We start from the raw sequence: 24280 nt of genomic DNA on the forward strand, positions 1-24280 counted from the left end.
ATTTGTTGTTATTCTGTCTCTCACTATTCAAATAAACCTACCATAAAAATTATAGACTGATCATTTCTTTGTCAGTAGGCAAAGTACAAAATCAGCAGGTGATCAAATACCTCACTGTATAGTATCATGTATCATGCAGAGAGTCTGTTTATTTCCCCCGATCAATTATCCACATGTTCTCTCAGATTAGCAGTGGGACACATAGGCTTGTTCTCAGCTGTCCCTTCCCTTCCCATCACTGGTGTGTTTAAGTCTGTTGTGATCAGACAGAGGCTAAGTCGCCCCACATAGGGGCATCTAGCAGCACAGTGAGCGTGTAGATCTGTTTGTACAGTCTCTTAGGGGGATGGAGGGCCCTGTTGTTTATCTCTCTGTATGTCTGTACGGATTAATTAGCACACAACCAGCTGACTCAATCCTGCCAGCAGATAGCAGGGGGCTCAGAGCTTCCTCCTCAGAGCTTCCTCCTTGCAGCTTCCTCCTTACAGCTTCCACCTCACAGCTTCCTCTTCACAGAGCAGCAGGGCCTCAGTGCCTTTAGAGACTTAAATCAAGACCATTGGCTCGTAAGCAGAGGCACCGGACACACTGGACACACCGGACACATCGGACATACCGGACACACCAGACACACCGGACACACTGGACACACTGGACACACTGGACACACTGGACACACTGGACACACCGGACACACCGGACACACCGGACATACCGGACACACCGAACACACCGGACACACCGGACACACCGGACACACCGGACACACCGGACACACTGGACACACTGGACACACCGGACACACTGGACACACCGGACACACCGGACACACTGGACACACCGGACACACTGGACACACTGGACACACCGGACACACCGGACACACTGGACACACTGGACACACCGGACACACTGGACACACTGGACACACCAGACACGGAATAGGGCTCCTACCTCAGCCTTTCTACACTTTCTCTCCCTCCCTCCCTCCCTCCCTCTCTCTCTCCACCCCTCCTCTGACCCTCTCCTCTCTCTCCACCCCTCCTCTCACCCTCTCCTCTCTCTCCACCCCTCCTCTCACCCTCTCCTCTCTGTCCGCCCGGCAAAGGCCTGCAGTCAATCAGAGCTGCATCGTCTCCATGGTCAGATTTGTGGCTAACTGCATCCTGGGAGCGTTAGAGGGTAGAGAGGCAGCTTGTTTTGCCACCATACTGTCATGTCTGGACTCACAGGAGTTAATTTGTAGTACAGAGGAAGTGGACAGTGGACAATATCAGGATGGGACCATGGAGGAAGAGGGGGTGTTGACATTTGGCATGGGATGTTTATTGATCTGAAGTATTTTTTGGGGTTCATGGGTATTTTACTGTCAGAATCCACAGAGTTTCCTGGGCCCAGTTTTTCAAAAGTTATCTAGCTGGATTTTACATATTGGATAGGATTAAATGCATAGAAATGGAATGAATAGAACAGGGGCCCCATTCAAGTCAATGATTTGTCTGTTCTATTAATTCTATGTCTATGCATTTAATCCTATCCAATAGGCAAAATCCAGATAGATAATCTTTGAAAAACTGGGCCCTGTTCTTCATCTGGATTGGATGAACAGGAGCACAATACAGATGTAGGATCTTCATTTGAGCCAGTTTTCTACAGCAGGAAAAGGATCCTGCAGCAACAGGAAATGTGAATTATTATGTGGATTATAATTAATATACTTTTTTTAGGGGTTGATACATTTTTCGTTAGGGAAAATCAAGTCTGACATTTTAAAGTGGAAAATACAAACTTTAGAAGCCTTTTTAAACCTTGAATATACTACAAGTTTTCATTTCCTGCTGTCCAACAAAAGAGTGATCAAATTAAGATCCTACATCTGTAGTGTAAAGTCATTGTCTTTTTCATTTATATTAATTAGTCTAGATTGATTTTATATTTTATTATGACAACAATCACTTTACTAGTCATTAACACACACAACCCAACCCGTTTGCAATTGCACCTAACTACAGATGTGCTATCTTAATTTGATCACTCTGTTGTTGCAGAGAATTTTCCTGCCCAGCGTAGGTGTGTGCGTGCAGTGTTTTAGAAATAGATATGCAGTTGCCTAGATACACTGCAACTCACATTGGCATCAGGAGGGCAGAGGACAAACTGATTGCTCGGTGGAAGAAATAATGAGAGCTTTAGATTCTCTCTATCATTTCCACTCATACAGTAGCTGTCTTCGAGGGGCTGATCTCTCATGTGCATCTTAAATATTTGCAGGATTGTCAAGTGGAATTCAATGACGACTTGTCAAGTGATTAAGACCTCATCGAAGTCATTTTCTCCAACTATTTACTTTTACAAAAATTATAATAAATTTCACGTGAATTTAAAGAGAGATTTTCTGCAGGTGGAGTGCTAACCTCCAGTTCCACTTCTCCACTGTGTGACTGATGAAACTCGTTGGCTTCACCCCAAATGGCACCCTATTCCCTGTATAGTGCACTACTTCTGACCAGAGCCCTATGCTCAAAAGTAGTGTACTATAAAGGGAATCGGGTGCTATTTGGGACCCATTGCACTTGACCTCTGGCTTCTCCAATACCACACACTTTGTTATTGTTCATTGTCCTCAGAAAGCAACACATAACATATCTCTGTATGCATAGAGCTGCTATTGATTTCGACCTAAGGTGTCGCCCCAGGGTGCATAATACAGTATCAACACTTACTACAACCACCTTTAACAGTATCGACAGGCTTCCTCTGTTGTTTCCAATCAATGTATTCCTTTTTTTTCTGTACTTTCTTAAGTCCTTATTGAACACAACGCGATCTTGGCTGTGTTTGTGTGGGATGTTGTATGGATTGTCCCTGTCTGCAAAGGGAGGTCAACTGAAGTTGACATTAGAAAGCGGAAAAGCCAGGCGAGTTTTCTCACTCTTCTCTTGATCTGAAGACTTGTTATCTCATTCTGCCGTTGGGTTAACTACTGAATTTTTGCATGAGTGGAGAGTAAAACACTTAGCATTTCAAATCAGACTGTGAGGTTTTTACACTGAACAAAAATATAAACGCAACATGGAAAGTGTTTCATGAGCTGAAATAAAAGATCCCAGAAATTGTCCATACACACAAAAAGCTTATTTCTCTCAACTGTTGTGCACAAATTTATTTATATCCCTGTTAGTGAGCCTTTCTCTTTTGCCAAGATAATCCATCCACCTGACATACAGTTGAAGTCGGAAGTTTACATACACCTTAGCCAAATACATTTAAACTCAGTTTTTCACAATTACTGACATTTAATCCTAGTAAAAATTCCCTGTTTTAGGTCAGTTAGGATCACCACTTTATTTTAAGAACGTGAAATGTCAGAATAATAGTAGAGAGAATGATTTCTTTCAGCTTTTATTTCTTTCATCACATTCCCAGTGGGTCAGAAGTTTATATACACTCAATTAGTATTTGGTAGCATTGCCTTTAAATTGTTTAACTTGGGTCAAACGTTTTGGGTAGCCTTCCACAAGCTTCCCACAATAAGTTGGGTGAATTTTGGCCCATTCCTCCTGACAGAGCTGGTGTAACTGAGTCAGGTTTGTAGGCCTCCTTGCTCGCACACACTTTTTCAGTTCTGCCCACAAATGTTCTATAGGATTGAGGTCAGGGCTTTGTGATGGCTGCTCCAATACCTTGAATTTGTTGTCCTTAAGCCATTTTGCCACAACTTTGGAAGTATGCTTGGGGTCATTGTCCATTTGGAAGAACAATTTGCGACCAAGCTTGAACTTCCTGACTGATGTCTTGAGATGTTGCTTCAATATATCCACATAATTTTCCTTCCTCGTGATGCCTTCTATTTTGTGAAGTGCACCAGTCCCTCCTGCAGCAAAGCACCCCCACAGCATGATGCTGCCACCCCCGTGCTTCACGGTTGTCATGGTGTTCTTCGGCTTGCAAGCGTTCCCCTTTTTCCTCCAAACAAAACGATGGTCATTATGGCCAAACAGTTCTATTTTTGTTTCATCAGACCAGAGGACATTTCTCCAAAAAGTACATTATTTGTCCCGTAGTCTGGCTTTTTTATGGCGGTTTTGGAACAGTGGCTTCTTCCTTGCTGAGCGGCCTTTCAGGTTATGGGCGATATAGGACTCGTTTTACTGTGGATATAGATACTTTTGTACCTGTTTCCTCCAGCATCTTCACAAGGTCCTTTGCTGTTGTTCTGGGATTGATTTGCACTTTTCGCACCAAAGTACGTTCATCTCTAGGAGACAGAACGCGTCTCCTTCCTGAGCGGTATGACGGCTGCGTGGTCCCATGGTGTTTCTACTTGCGTACTATTGTTTGTACAGATGAACGTGGTACATTCAGGCATTTGGAAATTGCTCCGAAGGATGAACCAGACTTGTGGAGGTCTACAATTTTTCTTCTGATGTCTTGGCTGATTTCTTTTGATTTTCCCATGATGTCAAGCAAAGAGGCACTGAGATTGAAGGTAGGCCTTGAAATACATCCACAGGTACACCTCCAATTGACTCAAATGATGTCAATTAGCCTATCAGAAGCTTCTAAAGCCATGACATCATTTTCTGGAATTTTCCAAGCTGTTTAAAGGCACAGTCAACTTAGTGTATGTAAACTTCTGACCCACTTGAATTGTGATACAGTGAATTATAAGTGAAATAATCTGTCTGTAAACAATTGTTGGAAAATTACTTGTGTCATGCACAAAGTAGATGTCCTAACCGACTTGCCAAAACTATAGTTTGTTAACACAAAATTTGTGGAGTGGTTGAAAAACGAGTTTTAATGACTCCAACCTAAATGTATGTAAACTTCCGACTTCAACTGTATCAAGAAGCTGATTAAACATCATTATCATTACACAGGTGCACCTTGTGCTGTGGAGAGAAAAAAAACCCACTAAAATGTGCAGTTTTGTCACACAACACAATGCCACAGATGTTTCAAGTTTTGCGGGAGTGTGCAATTGGCATGCTGACTGCAGGAATGTCCACCAGAGCTGTTGCCAGAGAATGTAATGTTAATTTCTCTACCATAAGCCACCTTCAACGTCGTTTTAGAAAATTTGGCAGTACGTCCAACCGGCCTCACAACTGCAGACCACGTGTAACCATGCCAGCCCAAGACCTCCACATCCGGCTTCTTCACCTGCGGGATCGTCTGAAACCAGCCACCCGGACTGCTGATGAAACTGTGGGTTTGCACAACCGTAGACTTTCTGCACAAACTGTCAGAAACTGTCTCAGGGTAGCTCATCTGTGTGCTCATCGTCCTTACCAGGGTCTTGACCTGACTGCAATTCGGCGTCGTAACCGACTTCAGTGGGCAAATGCTCACCTTCGATGGCCACTGGCACACTGGAGAAGTGTGCTCTTCACGGATGAATCCTGGTTTCAACTGTACTGGGCAGATGGCAGACAGCGTGTATGGCGTCGTGTGGGAGAGTGGGTTGCTGATATCAACATTGTAAAAAGAGTGCCCCATGGTGGCGGTGGGGTTATGGTATGGGCATGCATAAACTACGGACACTGAACACAATTGCATTTTATCGATGGCAATTTGAATGCATAGAGATACCGTGATGAGATTCTGAGGTCCATTGTCGTGCCATTTATCCGCCGCCATCACCTTATGTTTCAGCATGATAATGCAAGGATCTGTACACATTTCCTGGAAGCTGAAAATATGGCCTGCATACTCACCAGACATGTCACCCATTGAGCATGTTTGAGATGATATGGATTGACGTGTACGACAGTGTATCCATATCCCGCCAATATCCAGCAACTTTACACAGCCATTGAAGAGGAGTGGGACAACATTCCACAGGCCACAATCAACAGCCAGATCAACTCTATGCGAAGGAGATGATTCGGGCCAGATGAGGCAAATGGTGGTCACACCAGATAGTGACTGGTTTTCTGATCCACTTCTCTACCTTTTTTTTAAGGTATCTGTGACCAACAGATGCATATCTGTGATCACAGTCATGTGAAATCCATAGATGAGGGCCTAATTTATTTATTTCCTTATATGAACTGTAACTCAGTAAAATCTTTGAAATTGTTGCATTTACGTTTATATTTTTGTTCACTGTAGATTCCACTAGACTAACAGTCATTTAAATACTTTTGTCTATCTGAAATGTTCTTGATCAAACATATCAGGAGTCATGTAGACCTATCTAAGCATCAAAGCATTAATATGGGTGATTTATATGTATTAAACAAAGGGAAACACTAGCCTTTGTAATTCATAATGTGCTATGAAAGTAGCCAGGTAGATCTTAGGTGAAGGTTTTGCTTGTATAACAGGATTAAGTAGAAATTGTTCTGAGGGATATTATACAATATCCCAGGCAGCTCATTTTCTCACCTTTAAAACGATGAAAGTGAATGTTCACTTCCTCCCTCTCACCTACTTCTATTGGCTCTGCTATTTCCATCATCCCACACCTTGTAGAGTCCATGCCCTGACGAATTGAGGCTGTTCTGAGGACAAAAGGGGGTGCAACTCAATATTAGAAAGGTGTTCCTAATGTTTTGTACACTCAGTGTATGTGATCGTATACAGCCTCATAGTGATTGAGCTAACACTGATACACACACTCTCATGACTCCATCCTGAAGCGTTGGATACTGTAGCAGAGTATAGATTAGCCCCGGCATACATTTGTAACCATGAAAGATGAGTTCTTGACATTGATTCCTCTCTCATCTTTTCACAGATGAGCCACCTCTTTCTCTCTCTATAATGCTCCATCCCTTTCTTGCTACATGTTATTTCTCCCTGTTCTCTCATCCTGCTATATCTTTAGAATTATCCTTCTGTCCTCCCTCTGTTCTCTCTCTCTCTCTCTCTCTCTCTCTCTCTCTCTCTCTCTCTCTCTCTCTCTCTCTCTCTTTCTCTCTCTCTCTCTCTCTCTCTCTCTCTCTCTCTCTCTCTCTCTCTCTCTCTCTCTCTCTCTCTCTCTCTCTCTCTCTCTCTCTTTCTCTCTCTCTCTCTCTCTCTCTCTCTCTCTCTCTCTCTCTCTCTCTCTCTCTCTCTCTCTCTCTCTCTCTCTCTCTCTCTCTCTCTCTCTGTATCCTCTCTCCCTCTAACAACCTGCCATCATCATCTCAGATATCCACCATGTTAGAAAAAAGAGAAGAGTGGAACATCAAACAGAACATAACACATTTTTGAGTACTTAGGGCAGCATAAAGAGCCCTTCTCTCTCTGCTCTGTCTTATTAATTCAGTACTCTCAGGCTTCTGAACAGACTCATGGTGCTGTGAGGACTCCTGAAAACAACATGAGGTTGTTTATTCAACAACAGGTCAAACAGCGGGTATGATCCACACTGGAGTGGAAAATACTCCTCTAATCCCTTTTTAGTGTTTCTTGGAGACAATAAACATTGACCCCTGTTTACATGAATGTCCAAATGATCAATGATACTCATCACATGCAACATGGAACAGCAGGTGTATTTCTAGAGGGAGGACAGTGTAGTGTCAAACTTGCTGCCTGATCAAACAGAAGTGGCTGGATCAGATACGCTACAGCATGGCAGATTGGCTGGGCAGAGGTGGTGGTGTTCGGGAGCTGTGGTGTATGGCAATTGGCAAACCCTCTGGCTGTGTGGGAGGTGTGTGAGGGGTGGAGGGAGGGAATGTAAGTGAGGGAACAGCAGAAACAAGGTTGACCCCGGGCTATGTGGGAGACGTGAACCCCCGGCAGCAGGGGCCCACACAAGATTAGATATGACTGTGCTTATTTGATTTCATACACACATTTGTGGACACACACACATACACACAATCTCTCGCTCTCTTTCTCTCTCTCTCTCTCTCTCTCTCTCTCTCTCTCTCTCTCTCTCTCTCTCTCTCTCTCTCTCTCTCTCTCTCTCTCACTCACTCACTCACTCACTCACTCACTCACTCACTCACACACTCACACTCACAGCCCATTTTCTTTCTCTGCCATGACTGATTCTCTTATTCCCCTCTGCTCCGTGATTTCTCATTTCAGCCGGAGATGGAATCACAGCTGACACGCCCTGAGAGGAAGGCAAATGAAATACCACAGTTATTTATTTGGGAAGTCCCACCCAAATACATTATCTATGGATACTTTGGTGATAAAAATGATGATGGTGGTATAGATTATGATTAATTCAATCTAACCTTCAGGGGTTATCACACTTTCTATCTATCCATCTCATTCAGATCAAATCTGGTGATGGTGATTTGTTGTGATAGTGATGGACTGTACAGTAAACTCACATAGCAGTGTATGTTGATGCTCACATAACCCCTGCCCTCCAGTCTCTTCCATCTAAATAAGTATTTCAAAAATAATATACATTTCCTCATAATGTACATGACACCAACATGATTACCCATCCATCCAACACGCCCCCTTCTACATCGACGGGCCGCAGTGGAGAGGGTCAAAAGCTTCAAGTTCCTCAGCATGCACTTCACTTAGGACCTGAAATGGTCTCTCCACAGCGACAGTGTGGTGAAGAAGGCGCAACAGCACCTCTCAACCTCAAGAGGCTAAAGAAATTAAGCTTGGCCCCTTAGACCCTCACAGACTTCTACAGATGCACCATCGAGAGTATTCTGTCGGGCTGTATCACCTCCTGGTATGGCAACTGCACCGCCCACAACCGCAGGGCTCTCCAGAGGTGGTGCGGTCACACTGTCTGACCTCCAGGACATCTACAGCACCCGGTGTCACAGGAAGGCCAAGAAGATCATCAAGGACCTCAGCCCCCCGAGCCATGGCCTGTTCACTCCGCTACCATCTAGAAGGCGGAGACAGTACAGGTGCATCAAAGCTGGGACGAGAGACTGAAAAACAGCTTCTATCACCAGGCCATCAGACATCAGTCATCACTAGCCGGCCTCCACCTAGTACCCTGCCCTGAACCTTAGACACAGTCACTAGCCGGCTACCTCCCGGTACTCTACCCTGCACCTTAGAGACTGCTGCCCTATGTACATAGTCATTGAACAATGGTCTCTTTAATAATGTTTACATACTGTTATACCCAATTCATATGTATATACTGTATTCTAGTAAAGGCTCATCCTATATAACTACTGCTGTACACACCTTTTCTATTCATATACTGTCCATACTGTCTATACACACCATTTATAAATATATATACACTACCGTTCAAAAGTTTGGGGTCACTTAGAAATGTCCTTGTTTTCGAAAGAAAATGATTTTCTTTGTCCATTAAAATAACATCAAATTGATCCGAAATACAGTGTAGACATTGTTAATGTTGTAAATGGCTATTGTATCTGGAAACGGCTGATTTTTAGTGGAATATCTACATAGGCGGACAGAGGCCCATTATCAGCAACCATCAGTCCTGTGTTCCAATGGCACGTTGTGTTTGCTAATCCAAGTTTATCACTTATAATTCACTGTATCACAATTCCAGTGGGTCAGAAGTTTACATACACTAAGTTGACTGTGCCTTTAAACAGCTTGGAAAATTCCAGAAAATGATGTCATGGCTTTAGAAGCTTCTGATTGTCACGTTCGTTCATAGACGGGACGGAACAAGGTGCAGCGTGATATGCATACATGTTTATTTAAACTTAATAAACACTCGACAAAACAATAAACGAAACGAAACGTGAAGTCCAAGGTTGACACAAACAACATACCTTATACGGAACAAGATCCCACAACCCACTAGTGCCAATAGGCTGCCTAAGTATGGTCCCCAATCAGAGACAACGAGCGACAGCTGCCTCTGATTGGGAACCACACCGGCCAACATAGATCTAGACCTACTAGATCCTATAACATAGAACAAGCACAACAAGGAATATACACACCCTGACTCAACATATAAGCGTCCCCTGAGTCAGGGCGTGACAGTACCCCCCCAAAGGTGCGGACTCCGACCGCACAACATAAAGATAACAGGGTAGGGGCCGGGTGGGCATTCCGCCTTGGAGGCAGATCCGGCTCAGGGCGTGACGACCTCTCACTCTTTGCCTCCCTGTTGCGCCCCTGGTCTGGTCTAGACCTCGGCGCGTTGCTTCCCCTCTCCTTCCTCCCACGATACGCCAGGCCCAGTCTGGACCCTGGTGTGGGAGACCCCGAACCTGGAGAGGGGCTGACGTCATGGTCTGGACTGGAGCCGCTGACCGGAGCTGGACTGGGCACCGGTGGAGCAGACTGCTCTGGCTCCGGAGTGGAGCCGCTGACCGGAGCTGGATCAGGCACCAGTGGAGCGGACTGCTCTGGCTCCGAAGTGGAGCCGTTGACCGGAGCTGGACTAGACCCCGGTGGAACGGACTACTCTGGCTCCGGAGTGGCGCAGCTGACCGGAGCTGGATCAGGCACCGGTGGAGCGGACTGCTCTGGCTCCGGAGTGGAGCAGCTGACCGGAGCTGGATCAGGCACCGGCGGAGCGGACTGCTCTGGCTCCGGAGTGGAACAGCTGACCGGAACTGGATCAGGCACCGGTGGAGCGGACTGCTCTGGCTCCGGAGTGGAGCAGCTGAACGGGCACGGGCCGTGCCGGACTGGACAAACGCACCACTGGTCTGGTGTGAGGAGCAGGAACAGGCCGGGCCGGGCTGGCGACGCGCACCACTGGCTTGGTGCGAGGAGCAGGAACAGGCCGGGCCGGGCTGGCGACGCGCACCACTGGCTTGGTGCGAGGAGCAGGAACAGGCCGGGCCGGGCTGGCGACGCGCACCACTGGCTTGGTGCGAGGAGCAGGAACAGGCCGGGCTGGGCTGGCGACGCGCACCACTGGCTTGGTGCGAGGAGCAGGAACAGGCCGGGCCGGGCGGCGACGCGCGCACCACTGGCTTGGTGCGAGGAGCAGGAACAGGCCGGGCCGGGCTGGCGACGCGCACCACTGGCTTGGTGCGAGGAGCAGGAACAGGCCGGGCCGGACTGGCGACGCGCACCACTGGCTTGGTGCGAGGAGCAGGAACAGGCCGGGCCGGGCTGGCGACGCGCACCACTGGCTTGGTGCGAGGAGCAGGAACGGGTCGGGCCGTACTGGGAACATGCACCACTGGCTTAGTGCGGGGAGCAGGAACGGGCCGGACCGGACTGGCAACACGCACCACTTGCTTGGTGCGAGGAGCGGGACTGGGTTCCTTTATTAACCCCCACTCCTTCTGCTGCCTAACCAGCTCCTCTCGCCGTGCCTCTACACATTCCTTCTCCCTTTTAGCCTCCTATAGCGCCTCCCTCTGACCGAAAAACTCCTGCTCCCTCTGAACCAATAGCCCCCTTAACATGGTGGCTTCCTCTCCTAACCTGCAGATTCGTCCTTCCACTGCCTCCTGCTGCCTCGTCATCCACCCTGTGTGCCCCACCCAAAAAAAATTCTTGGGGTTGCCTCTTGGGTCTCCGTCGTCGGCACGGTTGCCGCCGTTTCTCCTCTCCTACCTGGGCATCAACCTTCATCGCCTCCCGATAACGGACGGCCTCCTCCTCAGTAATTCTCCCCCAACCGAGGAGGACATCTACTAAAGTTAGCTCCCGTTGAATCCCCGGCGTTTGCTCCTTCTGGGCACGCTGCTTGGTCCTTGTTTGGTGGGATCTTCTGTCATGTTCGTTCATAGACGGGACGGACCAAGGCGCAGCGTGATATGCATACATGTTTATTTAAACTTAATAAACACTCGACAAAACAATAAACGAAACGAAACGTGAAGTCCAAGGTTGACACAAACAACATACCTTATACGGAACAAGATCCCACAACCCACTAGTGCCAAGTATTGAACCCCAATCAGAGACAACGAGCGACAGCTGCCTCTGATTGGGAACCACACCGGCCAACATAGATCTAGACCTACTAGATCCTATAACATAGAACAAGCACAACAAGGAATATACACACCCTGACTCAACATATAAGCGTCCCCTGAGTCAGGGCGTGACACTGATAGGCTAATTGACATCATTTGAGTCAATTGGAGGTGTACCTTTGGATGTATTTCAAGGCCTACCTTCAAACTCAGTGCCTCTTTGCTTGACATTATGGGAAAATCAAAAGAAATCAGCCAAGACCTCAGAAAAAGAATTGTAGACCTCCACAAGTCTGGTTCATCCTTGGGAGCAATTTCCTAACGCCTGAAGGTACCATGTTCATCTGTACAAACAATAATATGCAAGTATAAACACCATGGGACCACGCAGCCGTCATACCGCTTAGGAAGGAGACGCGCTCTGTCTCCTAGAGATGAATGTACTTTGGTGCGAAAAGTGCAAATCAATCCCAGAACAACAGCAAAGGACCTTGTGAAGATGCTGGAGGAAACATCCCTTTTAAAGAGGCTGACAAACCCTGGGTGCTGTGCTCCCTCCGTTCTGTCTTTCACTGCTTTCACTGTTCCAGTCCAGCAGCCTGATTGAAGCTGCTGCCTGTCAGGCTTGGAGGAGGATGGGCAGCTTGATTGAACGCACAGGAACATGGCTGCCGGACGAGAAGACTGCAGAGAGAAAGTTATTGATTTTAATAAAGCCTCTTTTCATCCAACCTCTCGGTGTGTGTGTGTGTGTGTGTGCGTGTGTTAACACGTCTGCCTGTGGGGAGTGTGTGAGAGTGTCTGGATGATGTTTGTCTGGAAGAGGGTCTCTATGCTTTGGAGTATGTCTGCCTGCCTGTGTCCTTGCAAGTATTGCTGTGTGTGTGTGTGTGTGTGTGTGTGTGTGTGTGTGTGTGTGTGTGTGTGTGTGTGTGTGTGTGTGTGTGTGTGTGTGTGTGTGTGTGTGTGTGTGTGTGTGTGTGTGTGTGTGTGCATGCATGCTTGTGACTGGCTGGGTAACAGCTCTTTCATGTGTGTAGTTAAGAGACAGCCAGTGGAATTTCTACTCCTGCTCCTCTGTTTGATGTTGAGCCGAGGCAAATGGGCCGTCTTTCTACTGAACGTATCCATATAGAGGAAGAAGGCAGGCAGGGAAGCATATGGCTCTCATTCACAAGCTCACCATTCATCTACTAAAGGTGATTCATAAAGGAATTTCACTGTCTTTTACTTTGTTCATGCAATTGTGTGTATATTAGGTACTTTCATGTCTGTCGTGTGTGAGCATTGTGTGTGTGTGTGTGTGTGATAGTAACTGTTAATCTCCCTGTGTGTGTGTTTTCCCCACAGAGGAGACAGCGTTCGAGGCAGGAGTGCGGGTGCAGATCCACAGCCAGGCAGAGCCCCCGTTCGTCCACGAGCTGGGCTTTGGTGTTGCCCCGGGCTTTCAGACCTTTGTTGCCACTCAGGAGCAGAGGGTAGGTGCCCTTTGACCTCAGTTATTACTGTACACACTGGATAGGTCTACTGCTGTCTTCCTGTGACATTTCACTTTTAGATTTCAATTTCCTCCTGATTGGAGCTTATCTCTCCAAGATTAAAACCATACACCTCTGATAAATAACTTTCTATTCAGGTGTGGGAGTGTGGGTAAGTGGGAGTGTGTGTGGGTGGGAGTGCGTGCGTAAACAGTTGAGACAGGAAGATTACAATACATGCAATACATTAGCCTTGGCGTTAGGCTCTGGTCCTTCGGGGTAGCTCACTGCCAGAGCATACATCATGTTAGATATAGGCGGTGAACAAGATATGCTATACCAATCACCCTGATTGAAACAAAAGCAGAGTCCAAACAGGTGGAGGCTGGGGTGGTGGTGGTGGGAAAGCAGAAAACAGACATGCATGGCGAGTAACACATGTTACAGCAATAGCATGTAACCAAGAACACCCGCACATAGCTTGTGCATGGCAGCCTTCAGAGAATGTCTGCCATTTTAAGGTAGTGTGATTAATCTAATTGGTGCAGTATCTGTGTCTCTCTCCCCTCAGTCCCTCCTCTGTAGTCTCTTAGTGGATGAGTTCTGACAGATGATAACCTTGCTGTCAGCTATGTGACCTTGCTGTCAGCTTTGTGACCTTGCTTCCAGCTATGTGACCTTTCTGTTAGCTATGTGACCTTGCTGTCAGCTATATGACCTTGCTGTCAGCTATGTGACCTTGCTTCCAGCTATGTGACCTTGCTGTCAGCTATGTGACCTTGCTGTCAGCTATATGACCTTGCTGTCAGCTATATGACCTTGCTGTCAGCTATGTGACCTTGCTGCCAGCTATATGACCTTGCTGTCAGCTATGTGATCTTGATGCCAAGGTCCTGTAAGTCGCTCTGGATAAGAGCGTCTGCTAAATGACTAAAATGTAAATGTAAATGTAAAACACAAGTCTGAGGCTTTTTGGTAAAACACTGGAGTATATCACAGTAGAAATGCACCAGCATAAAGCTCCCCTGCCCCATCTCAAGGCGACACCAAGGCTACTCTGCTCAAACAAATGCACCTCTAACTGTAGTTCAAGCTCCTGATTTACAATCCCATGGGTGATCAAATGGTTACTGGAAACTACCTCACAGTTATTTCCACTTATGTCGGAAACTGGTCATTGGGTTTGAGTGTGGCTCTGTCAGTGTCAGTAGAGGGTTGATGCTGGTATGTCACCATAGCGACCACAGTGGTCAGTGGGCTGACGGCCATTCTCCTCACTGCCCAGGGTGTTATCTGAGAAAGGTATTATAGATACAGTAGATGGATGGAGAGGTCTGACTAGGGCTGTGGCAGTCACGAAATTTCGTCAGCTGGTGATTGTCAAGCAAATAACTGTCGGTCTCACGGTAATTGACCGTTAATTAACATAAACACATTTTGCATCTCCTGGCTTCCACACATAGCCTACAAGCCACTGATGCAGACCTTTGGAACATTTACATTGAAAAAAGTATAATAAATCCATGCAATATAGCCTACACCTTCACAATAAATCCATTATTTATTTTAGACAGGTCTAAAGAAGCATGATATGAAGAAAATGTAGTCTATTTCAGAAGAACAGAATAGCATACTCTGAGTTGTCCTTATGTTAGGTCCTGATCTGGCTATGCCAAATGGCTGTGGGCTACACTACTTAATTTAGTAGCAGACAAGATTTGCTTAGAATTCTGTGGCATTATTCTATATTATTTTATAGTATGAAGAATACAATTGAACAAAGCTGAATAAAATAGAAAGGATATTTTCTCCAAACGATTTGAGGGAGTGCGCACGTGCTATTCTTTGAGCGGTTAACAAAGAAATAGGTACTCCTATGTGCTTAATTTAGAGTTATTAATGTAACTTTAGTTGTTCTACAAACATTGGGCTATATGTTTAGATTTTTAATACATTGTAAGGCTGCATGATGCGACTCTAATGATGATTTGGAAAAAGTCGCTTGAAAGGAGCTCTACTTTATTTTTTGCGCAGGCTCTACACACTTCATCAGTCTTTCATTCACAATTTGACAAGCACTTGATAATGCCTCGAATTCCACGGCAGCATCCCCTTTGTGTGGCCGTAATGCACTTCCTTATCCAATTCTGTGGTGCATATTGAAGATATTGGAAGAACTGCCCACATTTACTTTTCGTCAGCCAACAAGATGAGCAGGCCTAACGAACAGCAAAAGCACTAGCCTATGTCAATCTACTATCCCCTATAGTACAAAAGTTGACCTATTCTGTGCGAGAAATAAATACTCCAAACATAGTCTGGGACAGTTGTGGGATGTGATAGATCCCAAATTAATACAACCACTAGCATCAGAAAATATGTTTTACGCAATGTGGCTGACGCAACAGATCAGAACGTTTAGCTTAAAATGTTGATAAACTATTAGGCTATTTCTTCTCATTATAAGCACAGCAATGCGCTCACGGCAGTAGTCTATTAGCACGAGTGTTCCATTAGCGGGAAAACACCATTATCAAAAGTGACCGCAAATACGATTATGCATGTCATGCTTTTACTATAATGGTGCATTTCTACGGTGAAAATTATCATCCCCAAACTTGAAACTCACGCGCTGCTTATGTAAGCCAGTTAGGCTCTACACCCCTTGTAAAGCTGATTATTGTGCTTAATTTTAAGAAGTTATTTTGCCACTTTAGTTGTGATACAAACCTTATCAAAACATATAGGCCTATGGGCTAGGCTACATGAGGTGTGTGACTATGATTCGAAAAAGCAGCCAAAAAAAAGTATTTGTCTATTGCCTTACGCTGGATGATAATATATCATTCACAATTGATAGGCTAATATTGTCACCCATCAGACTATTCTTGATTTAATCTTGTCTTTATACTGTATATACTAAATAATATATGTGTGAAATTTGTTTTGATTTAGAATGGACCATTATCATGCACCTCTCTCGAAACAGGGAGAGCACTTATATAGCGAATGAAGGACCGCTTTTCCCTTAGTTCATTGTCATGCCAGCCAGGTAGGCTATACTCCAGTTGTAAAGATAAGCAATGTGCTTAATATTAGGAAAGTTGAGAAATAAATATAGTAGGCCTAGCCTATAGAAAGCTGATGGGATTCTCCTCTTTTTAATAGAGGCCATCACTCTCTTTTCTCGCGCAATTGCATAGCCTATAGAAATGTTGCGCAACATGAGCACATGAAGTGTTTGATTAGATTTTTCGATAACATTTGCATTGATGTCAGAGTGATTAGAAGGACAATAGAGTGCTGAGTACCAGGCAGTTAGCAAGTTTGGTTGGCTACTAATGACCATCAGCAGCATCAGAGCTTGGAGAAGCCTGATTATTGTGACTAAATGGTCACGTGGAATTTGACTGCCTTCATGACTCGTGACCGCCGGTAATACGTCACCGCAACAGCCCTAGGTCTGACCTCTTATCTCTGCTCACTCCCTGACTGGGAGTATCTCTCTTTAGCTCTCTGTTTTTCTCTCTGTATCTCTGTCTCTGTCTCTCCCTCGCTCTCTTTCGCCCTCTCCCCCCTTCTCTCTCCTTCTCTGACCCTGGAGATGTTTTTTGTCTAAATTGCCACAGGAAGTTGGCTGGATTGCCCTTGTCTTAGCTGACAGATTCCTGTCAAGATTAATCTATTTTTCCTCATTCTTGAAATTGCTTATGTCTCCAGCATGTACATGAGATCACTGTTCTGCAATTAACCATGGACTGATAAAAAAGAAAACCTATATAGTACCTTAAGAAAGTATTTCCACCCCTTGACTTTTTCCACATTTTGTTGTGTTACAGCCTGAATTTAAAATGGATTCATATTGCGATTTTGTGTCACTTGCCTACACACAATACCCCATAATCTCAAAGTGGAGTTGTGTTTTCTGAAATGTTTACTAATTAATTGAAAATGAAAAGCTGAGATGACGAGTCAATAAGTATTCAATCCCTTTGTTATGGCAAGACTAAATAAATTCAGGAGTTTTACAGTTGACTTAAATCTATTTGAAAATGTATGGCAAAACCTGAAAATGGTTGTCTATATGATCAACAACCAATTTGACAAAGCTTGGAGAATTTTGAAAAAAACTATGGAGAAATGTTGCACAATCGAGGTGTGGAAAGCTCTTAGAGACTTACCCAGAAAGAGTCACAGCTGTAATCACTGCCAAAGATGCTTCTATAAAGTATTGACTCAGGGGTGTGAATACTTATATAAATGAGATATTTATGCATCCCATTTTCAATACATTTGCAAAAATGTTTAAACAACATGTTTTCAATTTGTCATTATGGTGTTATGTGTGTAGATGCGTGAGAAGGGAAAACATCAATTTAATCCATTTTGAATTCAGGCTCTAACACAACAAAATGTGAAATAAATAAAGGGGTATGAATACTTTCTGAAGGCACTGTACATATAAAGAAGAAACTGTACAACAACTGTATAATAAACTGTACAATAACTGTATAATAAACTGTACAACTCCCATCATTTAAAAAAAGGGAAACAAAGGAATGAAGAAGGAAGATCCAAAACATGTTCAGTCATTTCCAGAAGTTTGAAAAACAACTCACGTCCTGAAAAAGATGAGAGGAGGAAAAAGAAAGAAAAGTCTGCCAGCGTACAGAGAAGCTCTACTGTACAGCGGAAGGCAGGCAGGAAGGAAGGCAGGCAGGCAGAGGGCTCTGGAGGCCTCCAATCATGGTGTGGTCAGGCAGGCCCCCTGGGCCGTAGAGCTCCCAGCAGTCTCATCTCATCTCCTCAGATCCAGCTCAGCTCTGTCTGTGTGACTGGCTCTGTGTGACAGACTGGCACAGCATCATCATCCTTCATCCTCCCCATTGCACCAGCACAGTGGGAAACACAGTACATTTAGACACCAGCTAATTAACTCCGCTTTGCACTTTGAATTCAAAGATTCCCCAGACTTCCTACTGTGGCTTGGCCCTTGTTGTGTTCCTGCAGCGTGGCACAACTTTAGTTCCTGACTGAGGCACCCCGAGGACATCTAGTGAGATGCCCTGAGATGATCATGCTTATAATCAGGCTGAAAATAGCCGATATGTCTTAATGATTAGCAGTACTGTGGGGACTTTGTAAAAGTACAATGGCTGGCTGTGGTCATTAGTGTGTGATTGTAATCAGATCCAACCAGACAGCTCCATTGTGAGGCGGAGCTGAAGTCGTGCACTCAAATGAACTCGTATTATTACTTCCAGATAAAAGCCACTTCATCAAATAAAATAAGTGCACAGAAGCCAAAGAACACTGCCACTATAGGCACTTAATAATGCATGAATGCAGGCACACAGACTAGATTGCCTGTGTTCTTTGATAACCCTCTGTATTTTCTCATTATTTTAAGTATAGGGGAGTTCAATTGTCAGCTCAAGCTAGCTCTAGTGACCATACGCCCAGATTAGCTGCAGAGAGTTAGAGTGGAGACCATAAAAACACAGCATTGGTAGAACAGAAATGTCTTACTATTTGTTAAGTATATCATTTAACTATTAATATCAAACAAATCAGGTAAATACCTAATTTTTCTCTCACATTCCCCCATTTTGAGATTTCTCTCAATTTAAGAGAAAATTACAAGTTTTAATGTTGTGGAAAAGAATCACTATACTTTATTTAAAATCAAAGTTCTTCCAGAGTTTTTGTAGAATCAAGATTTACTTTATTACAATTCAACAAAGCCGAGCTGGTCTGCAGAGTAGCTTCCCTCTCCCTCTCCGCTCTCCGTCTATATAGTCCCATTCACACACATCCCAGCTCAAAGCCCCTCCCTCTTAGGTTCTCCTACCATTATCTTCAGTTTCCCGCTCTCTACCGCTCCGCCCACTGCCTTAGTCTATGATAGGGCTACATTTGAATGTGATTCAGTTTAGAAACAATATTATTACAATAAATCACACCCCTGTCATGCAAAAACAATCATGTTCAGTTTTAAACTCTGTTCAACCCCGGCTCACCCTGGCTTGACCTGAAGATTGATTGTTGGACATGACAGGTCCACACTCAATCTCTCAAACGTACACAAACCCACTCTTCTTCTTCCCTCCCGTCATGCTGTAATTACTCATGACTAGTCTAAACTCTGTTAAACTCTGGCGCCGCACATTGTTTGAGAAAAGATGCATTAGGCAACAGTCTGGTTTCAGTCTCTGATAAGGTAGGACTGCCATGGATTAGGTAAGAGCGAGCAATTCGACCCTAGGTCAGATCCCCATTTCACACATACACAAGCCCAGTGAAAGGAACCATTCAAGTTCTTGCCTAGCAACAGAGAATCCTCAATATATATTCTTCACGTCTGTGATTTAACTTTGGTTATTCAATAATTTACTAAAAAATCTTCATCATTAACAGTACGAAACAAATCATCATGTTGATACTGAGCATACTGCCATTGGTCAGCATGGTAGAAATAACTATTTCCATCCCTATAGCACCATCTGTAGAAACTTGTTGGACAAATCCAGGTAGTGACTCCAGGTTTAAGTAACATTTCTTCTGTTTAGTGCCTAATGAACATGACCCAGGACAAGCATCATGATTCCACTATTTATAAGGCAACGCCCATGGACTCTATGTTCCGTAAGCATAAACCTGCTAAAATTCCAGAGTATTAACATTATCATAAAAATTTTAATTTGGTAATGGATATAGGTCAAATAGATTATGATCAGTTTCATTCTCAGGATCAGCATTCACCATCTCCATTCACCAGGGCATGCTGAGAATTGGGTCAACATCTTTAGTACACAACTTCTTTACACATGTCACAATCAGCATAACAACAATCAAAACAACCAATCCATAATACATTCATTGCTTCACTCATATAGTTATTAACATACTAACAACTTACTCAAATCAATCAGTCAGTTTCCAAATCATAATTAACCCAATTAATTATCCAACCCAAATTTAGAATGACATTCTTCAGTGATTCACATTGGTTCTATCACTCAAAGTTAAAACCCTCAATTTAGCACACATCGACACTGGCAGAATGTACATATATATTAATATACAATATTTTCAACTTATAATTCTAGCATTACCTTTCTCATCATGATTATAATTACAGATCAGTATCTCAATGTATTCTTAGCCTAAATTACAATACATTTAGAAGTGTGCAGCCCTCCACAATCTAAATCAATTACGAGCACAGTTGACCAACCCCTTTCCCGGCACTTAATCTTCTGGCATCTCTTCATTGTCTTCTTCAGATAGCTTCACAGTTCAAAGTGGATGGCCCATGATAATGTCCCTCACCTGAGCCGCCCCCACCTTTACCACCCATTATGTCTTGTCCATTTGCCAACTAGTATACCAGTAACATGAGAGAAGTTTTGGAACGGATCTCTCTCCATGCTTACTCCACGTGGACTCATGTTGCACTCCTGAGAGAAAAAGCATGAGAGAAAAGGCAGTTGATAGCTTCGACTGGATGCTGTGTACAGGTTGCTGGCTCGAACTCAGGTCTCTCGGTAGAAGTGGTACATGACAGGGCCGTATTGAATACCATTTCTTCAGCTGGTTAGAGGGGGTTTTGAGGTCCACACCATTTGGTCAAATTGTCCCTTCCATGCATATAGATACCATCTGTAGTCACAGATCAGAACAGATCAGAACAACAGTTTAGTTCAGGTAATTTCTGATTCAGGAACTCCAGACAAGCAGTAACTGTATGACAAATTATCACTTTTACCAATATTCTCAATACAAATTTCTAAGACAAAATGTCAACGAGAAAATAACAACACATTCTGTTGAAACCATTTTCCAAATTAGTTTATACTCCCTTATAATAATGTCGACTTCACCGCAGAGTCCCAGGGTCAGGGAATTAGAGGGCTAATTCTTAGGGAGAAATCTCGATCCTCCAGCAAACTCAATCTGGTGAGATTTATATTAAACAAAACAACACAACAATACACTACTTCATATATCACTCGATACACTCCTACATATCACTTGAGGTTTGTAAACTTCAATCCAAAACCCTCCAAGTACTGGTAATTCCCCCATTTTGACACATGACTCACAACGTGATTAATTTGTAAAAACAAAACACTGCAAATCAAATTAGAATTACTGCCCTTAATAACTCCATAAATATTTTTTTTACACAAGGTAATTCAAGGAATAGAAAAATAGACTAGAGACAGCATCCTTCTCGTGGTCCGAATCACACATATAACTATTAATTATAAACTTCTCCGTAAGTATGAGTATTACAAACGACCTTCAAATCAGTATTACATATGACCTTTAAATCATCACCCACCATCTCTCTGCTTTCTAGTGAGGGTGATCAAACCACACTAGAAAGTCAGGTTGGAGGTCAGTCAAACTCTTCAAATAAGTATTTATTTCTATATTATTATAATTATTTAAAACAGTCAAACATTTCATACATTTCGTATCCAAGAGTTACAGTAAGTTTCTTCAGTGCATGTCTTATCAAAATAATTCACGTGTTCAATTAAAACTCAGAAAATAAAACTTCTGTGTGTGCCCCTTTAAGGTGCAGTCTGTCTAACCCGTGAAAACCCCACTAAAACCAAATGAAAGACCACTCACAATAAATCAGACATGGTATTAAAAACACTAACAAATATTCATAATGTAGGGTAAAAACAAACAAAAACGGCCATGCTTTATTTAATTTGGTATCTCCCTTTACGTCCGAATCCGGATACCTTTCTACTTAATTTCACTAACCACTCTATCAAGTCAATAGTCTCGGGAAACATTTCAAAGAGAGAGAAAATGACTATCCCTATTCTCCTGGAAGAGAAAGTGTAAATTTTCAAACAATCAAATTCAAAATTCTTACTTTACAATGAAGTAAGAATAACATTCCTTTGTTACCTTCACTAGTCTACATCTCTGTTTCCTTTAACTCAGAAAGCCCTCAACAAAATACTTGTGACCCCTCCTCCCTTTTATCAATACTCTAATCTAGTTTAGAATAAAACTGAATAAAGTGTCTCATGAGATTAAAACCCCTATGGTTTTCCTGAGTCGTATTGTTCCTACTCGATCACGTGTAATGTGTTTCGTGACTTCAAAACCCCCAAATATGTTATCTCTTGTTTCGCTGGTTGGACTTTCCCACATGATGCATTGTGACCCCCCTCTACCAAATAGTTTACTAATGTGGTGATGTCTGGCATATCAGTTTCTTTGTCTTTTGATGCCAATAACAAATTCACCAAATATTGTATCAACACAAAACCCTCAAACGTATACCCTTCAGCGATTGTTTAAATGCGGCGGGATACAAAGTTTGACTATTTGTAACTATCATTCGTGCTCTCGCCCATATATACTGCCAATTTTAACATGTTACCTAATATCCACTGTCCTTGATTCTCACAAGGATTATTCAACCCCAGAATCGGCTTTCAAGTCTTCCCATTTTGATAACAGGTTTCAAACCTGCCGTCAAAACAAACGTACATTTTATCAATATACTCACATACCAAGGCTGTGTTTGAATACCCATACTAATATATTGTATACTACATACAGTGGGGAAAAAAAGTATTTAGTCAGCCACCAATTGTGCAAGTTCTCCCACTTAAAAAGATGAGAGAGGCCTGTAATTTTCATCATAGGTACACGTCAACTATGACAGACAAACTGAGGAGAAAAAATCCAGATAATCACATTGTAGGATTTTTTATGAATTTATTTGCAAATTATGGTGGAAAATAAGTATTTGGTCAATAACAAAAGTTTCTCAATACTGCCACTCCAGGACCTTGAAATGCTTCTTACGAAGCCACTCCTTCGTTGCCCGGGCGGTGTGTTTGGGATCATTGTCATGCTGAAAGACCCAGCCACGTTTCATCTTCAATGCCCTTGCTGATGGAAGGAGGTTTTCACTCAAAATCTCACGATACATGGCCCCATTCATTCTTTCCTTTACACGGATCAGTCGTCCTGGTCCCTTTGCAGAAAAACAGCCCCAAAGCATGATGTTTCCACCCCCATGCTTCACAGTAGGTATGGTGTTCTTTGGATGCAACTCAGCATTCTTTGTCCTCCAAACACGACGAGTTGAATTTTTACCAAAAAGTTCTATTTTGGTTTCATCTGACCATATGACATTCTCCCAATCCTCTTCTGGATCATCCAAATGCACTCTAGCAAACTTCAGATGGGCCTGGACATGTACTGGCTTAAGCAGGGGGACACGTCTGGCACTGCAGGATTTGAGTCCCTGGCGGCGTAGTGTGTTACTGATGGTAGGCTTTGTTACTTTGGTCCCAGCTCTCTGCAGGTCATTCACTAGGTCCCCCCGTGTGGTTCTGGGATTTTTGCTCACCGTTCTTGTGATCATTTTGACCCCACGGGGTGAGATCTTGCGTGGAGCCCCAGATCGAGGGGAGATTATCAGTGGTCTTGTATGTCTTCCATTTCCTAATAATTGCTCCCACAGTTGATTTCTTCAAACCAAGCTGCTTACCTATTGCAGATTCAGTCTTCCCAGCCTGTTGCAGGTCTACAATTTTGTTTCTGGTGTCCTTTGACAGCTCTTTGGTCTTGGCCATAGTGGAGTTTGGAGTGTGACTGTTTGAGGTTGTGGACAGGTGTCTTTTATACTGATAACAAGTTCAAACAGGTGCCATTAATACAGGTAACGAGTGGAGGACAGAGGAGCCTCTTAAAGAAGAAGTTACAGGTCTGTGAGAGACAGAAATCTTGCTTGTTTGTAGGTGACCAAATACTTATTCTCCACCATAATTTGCAAATAAATTCATTAAAAATCCTACAATGTGATTTTCTGGAGAATTTTTTTTCTCAATTTGTCTGTCATAGTTGACGTTTACCTATGATGAAAATTACAGGACTCTCTCATCTTTTTAAGTGGGAGAACTTGCACAATTGGTGGCTGACTAAATACTTTTTTTTCCCCCACTG

The 24280-nt window shown here is 43.7% G+C and overlaps 1 protein-coding gene across 1 annotated transcript in view; it reads left to right on the forward strand.

Annotated features, from left to right (window-relative positions):
- LOC123486198 (acid-sensing ion channel 2-like) overlaps positions 1–13288 on the forward strand; it is a gene marked incomplete at its 3' end in the record, with an annotated part of 106781 nt that extends 93493 nt beyond the window's left edge. Inside the window, exon 3 of the mRNA XM_045217452.1 lies at positions 13161–13288. Within this exon, the coding sequence (XP_045073387.1) occupies positions 13161–13288 (128 nt within the window). The remainder of the gene's footprint in view (positions 1–13160) is intronic.
- Positions 13289–24280: the final 10992 nt, after the last annotated feature.

The sequence above is a fragment of the Coregonus clupeaformis genome, unplaced genomic scaffold (genome assembly GCF_020615455.1).
Source record: "Coregonus clupeaformis isolate EN_2021a unplaced genomic scaffold, ASM2061545v1 scaf1061, whole genome shotgun sequence".
Classification (NCBI taxonomy): domain Eukaryota; kingdom Metazoa; phylum Chordata; class Actinopteri; order Salmoniformes; family Salmonidae; genus Coregonus; species Coregonus clupeaformis.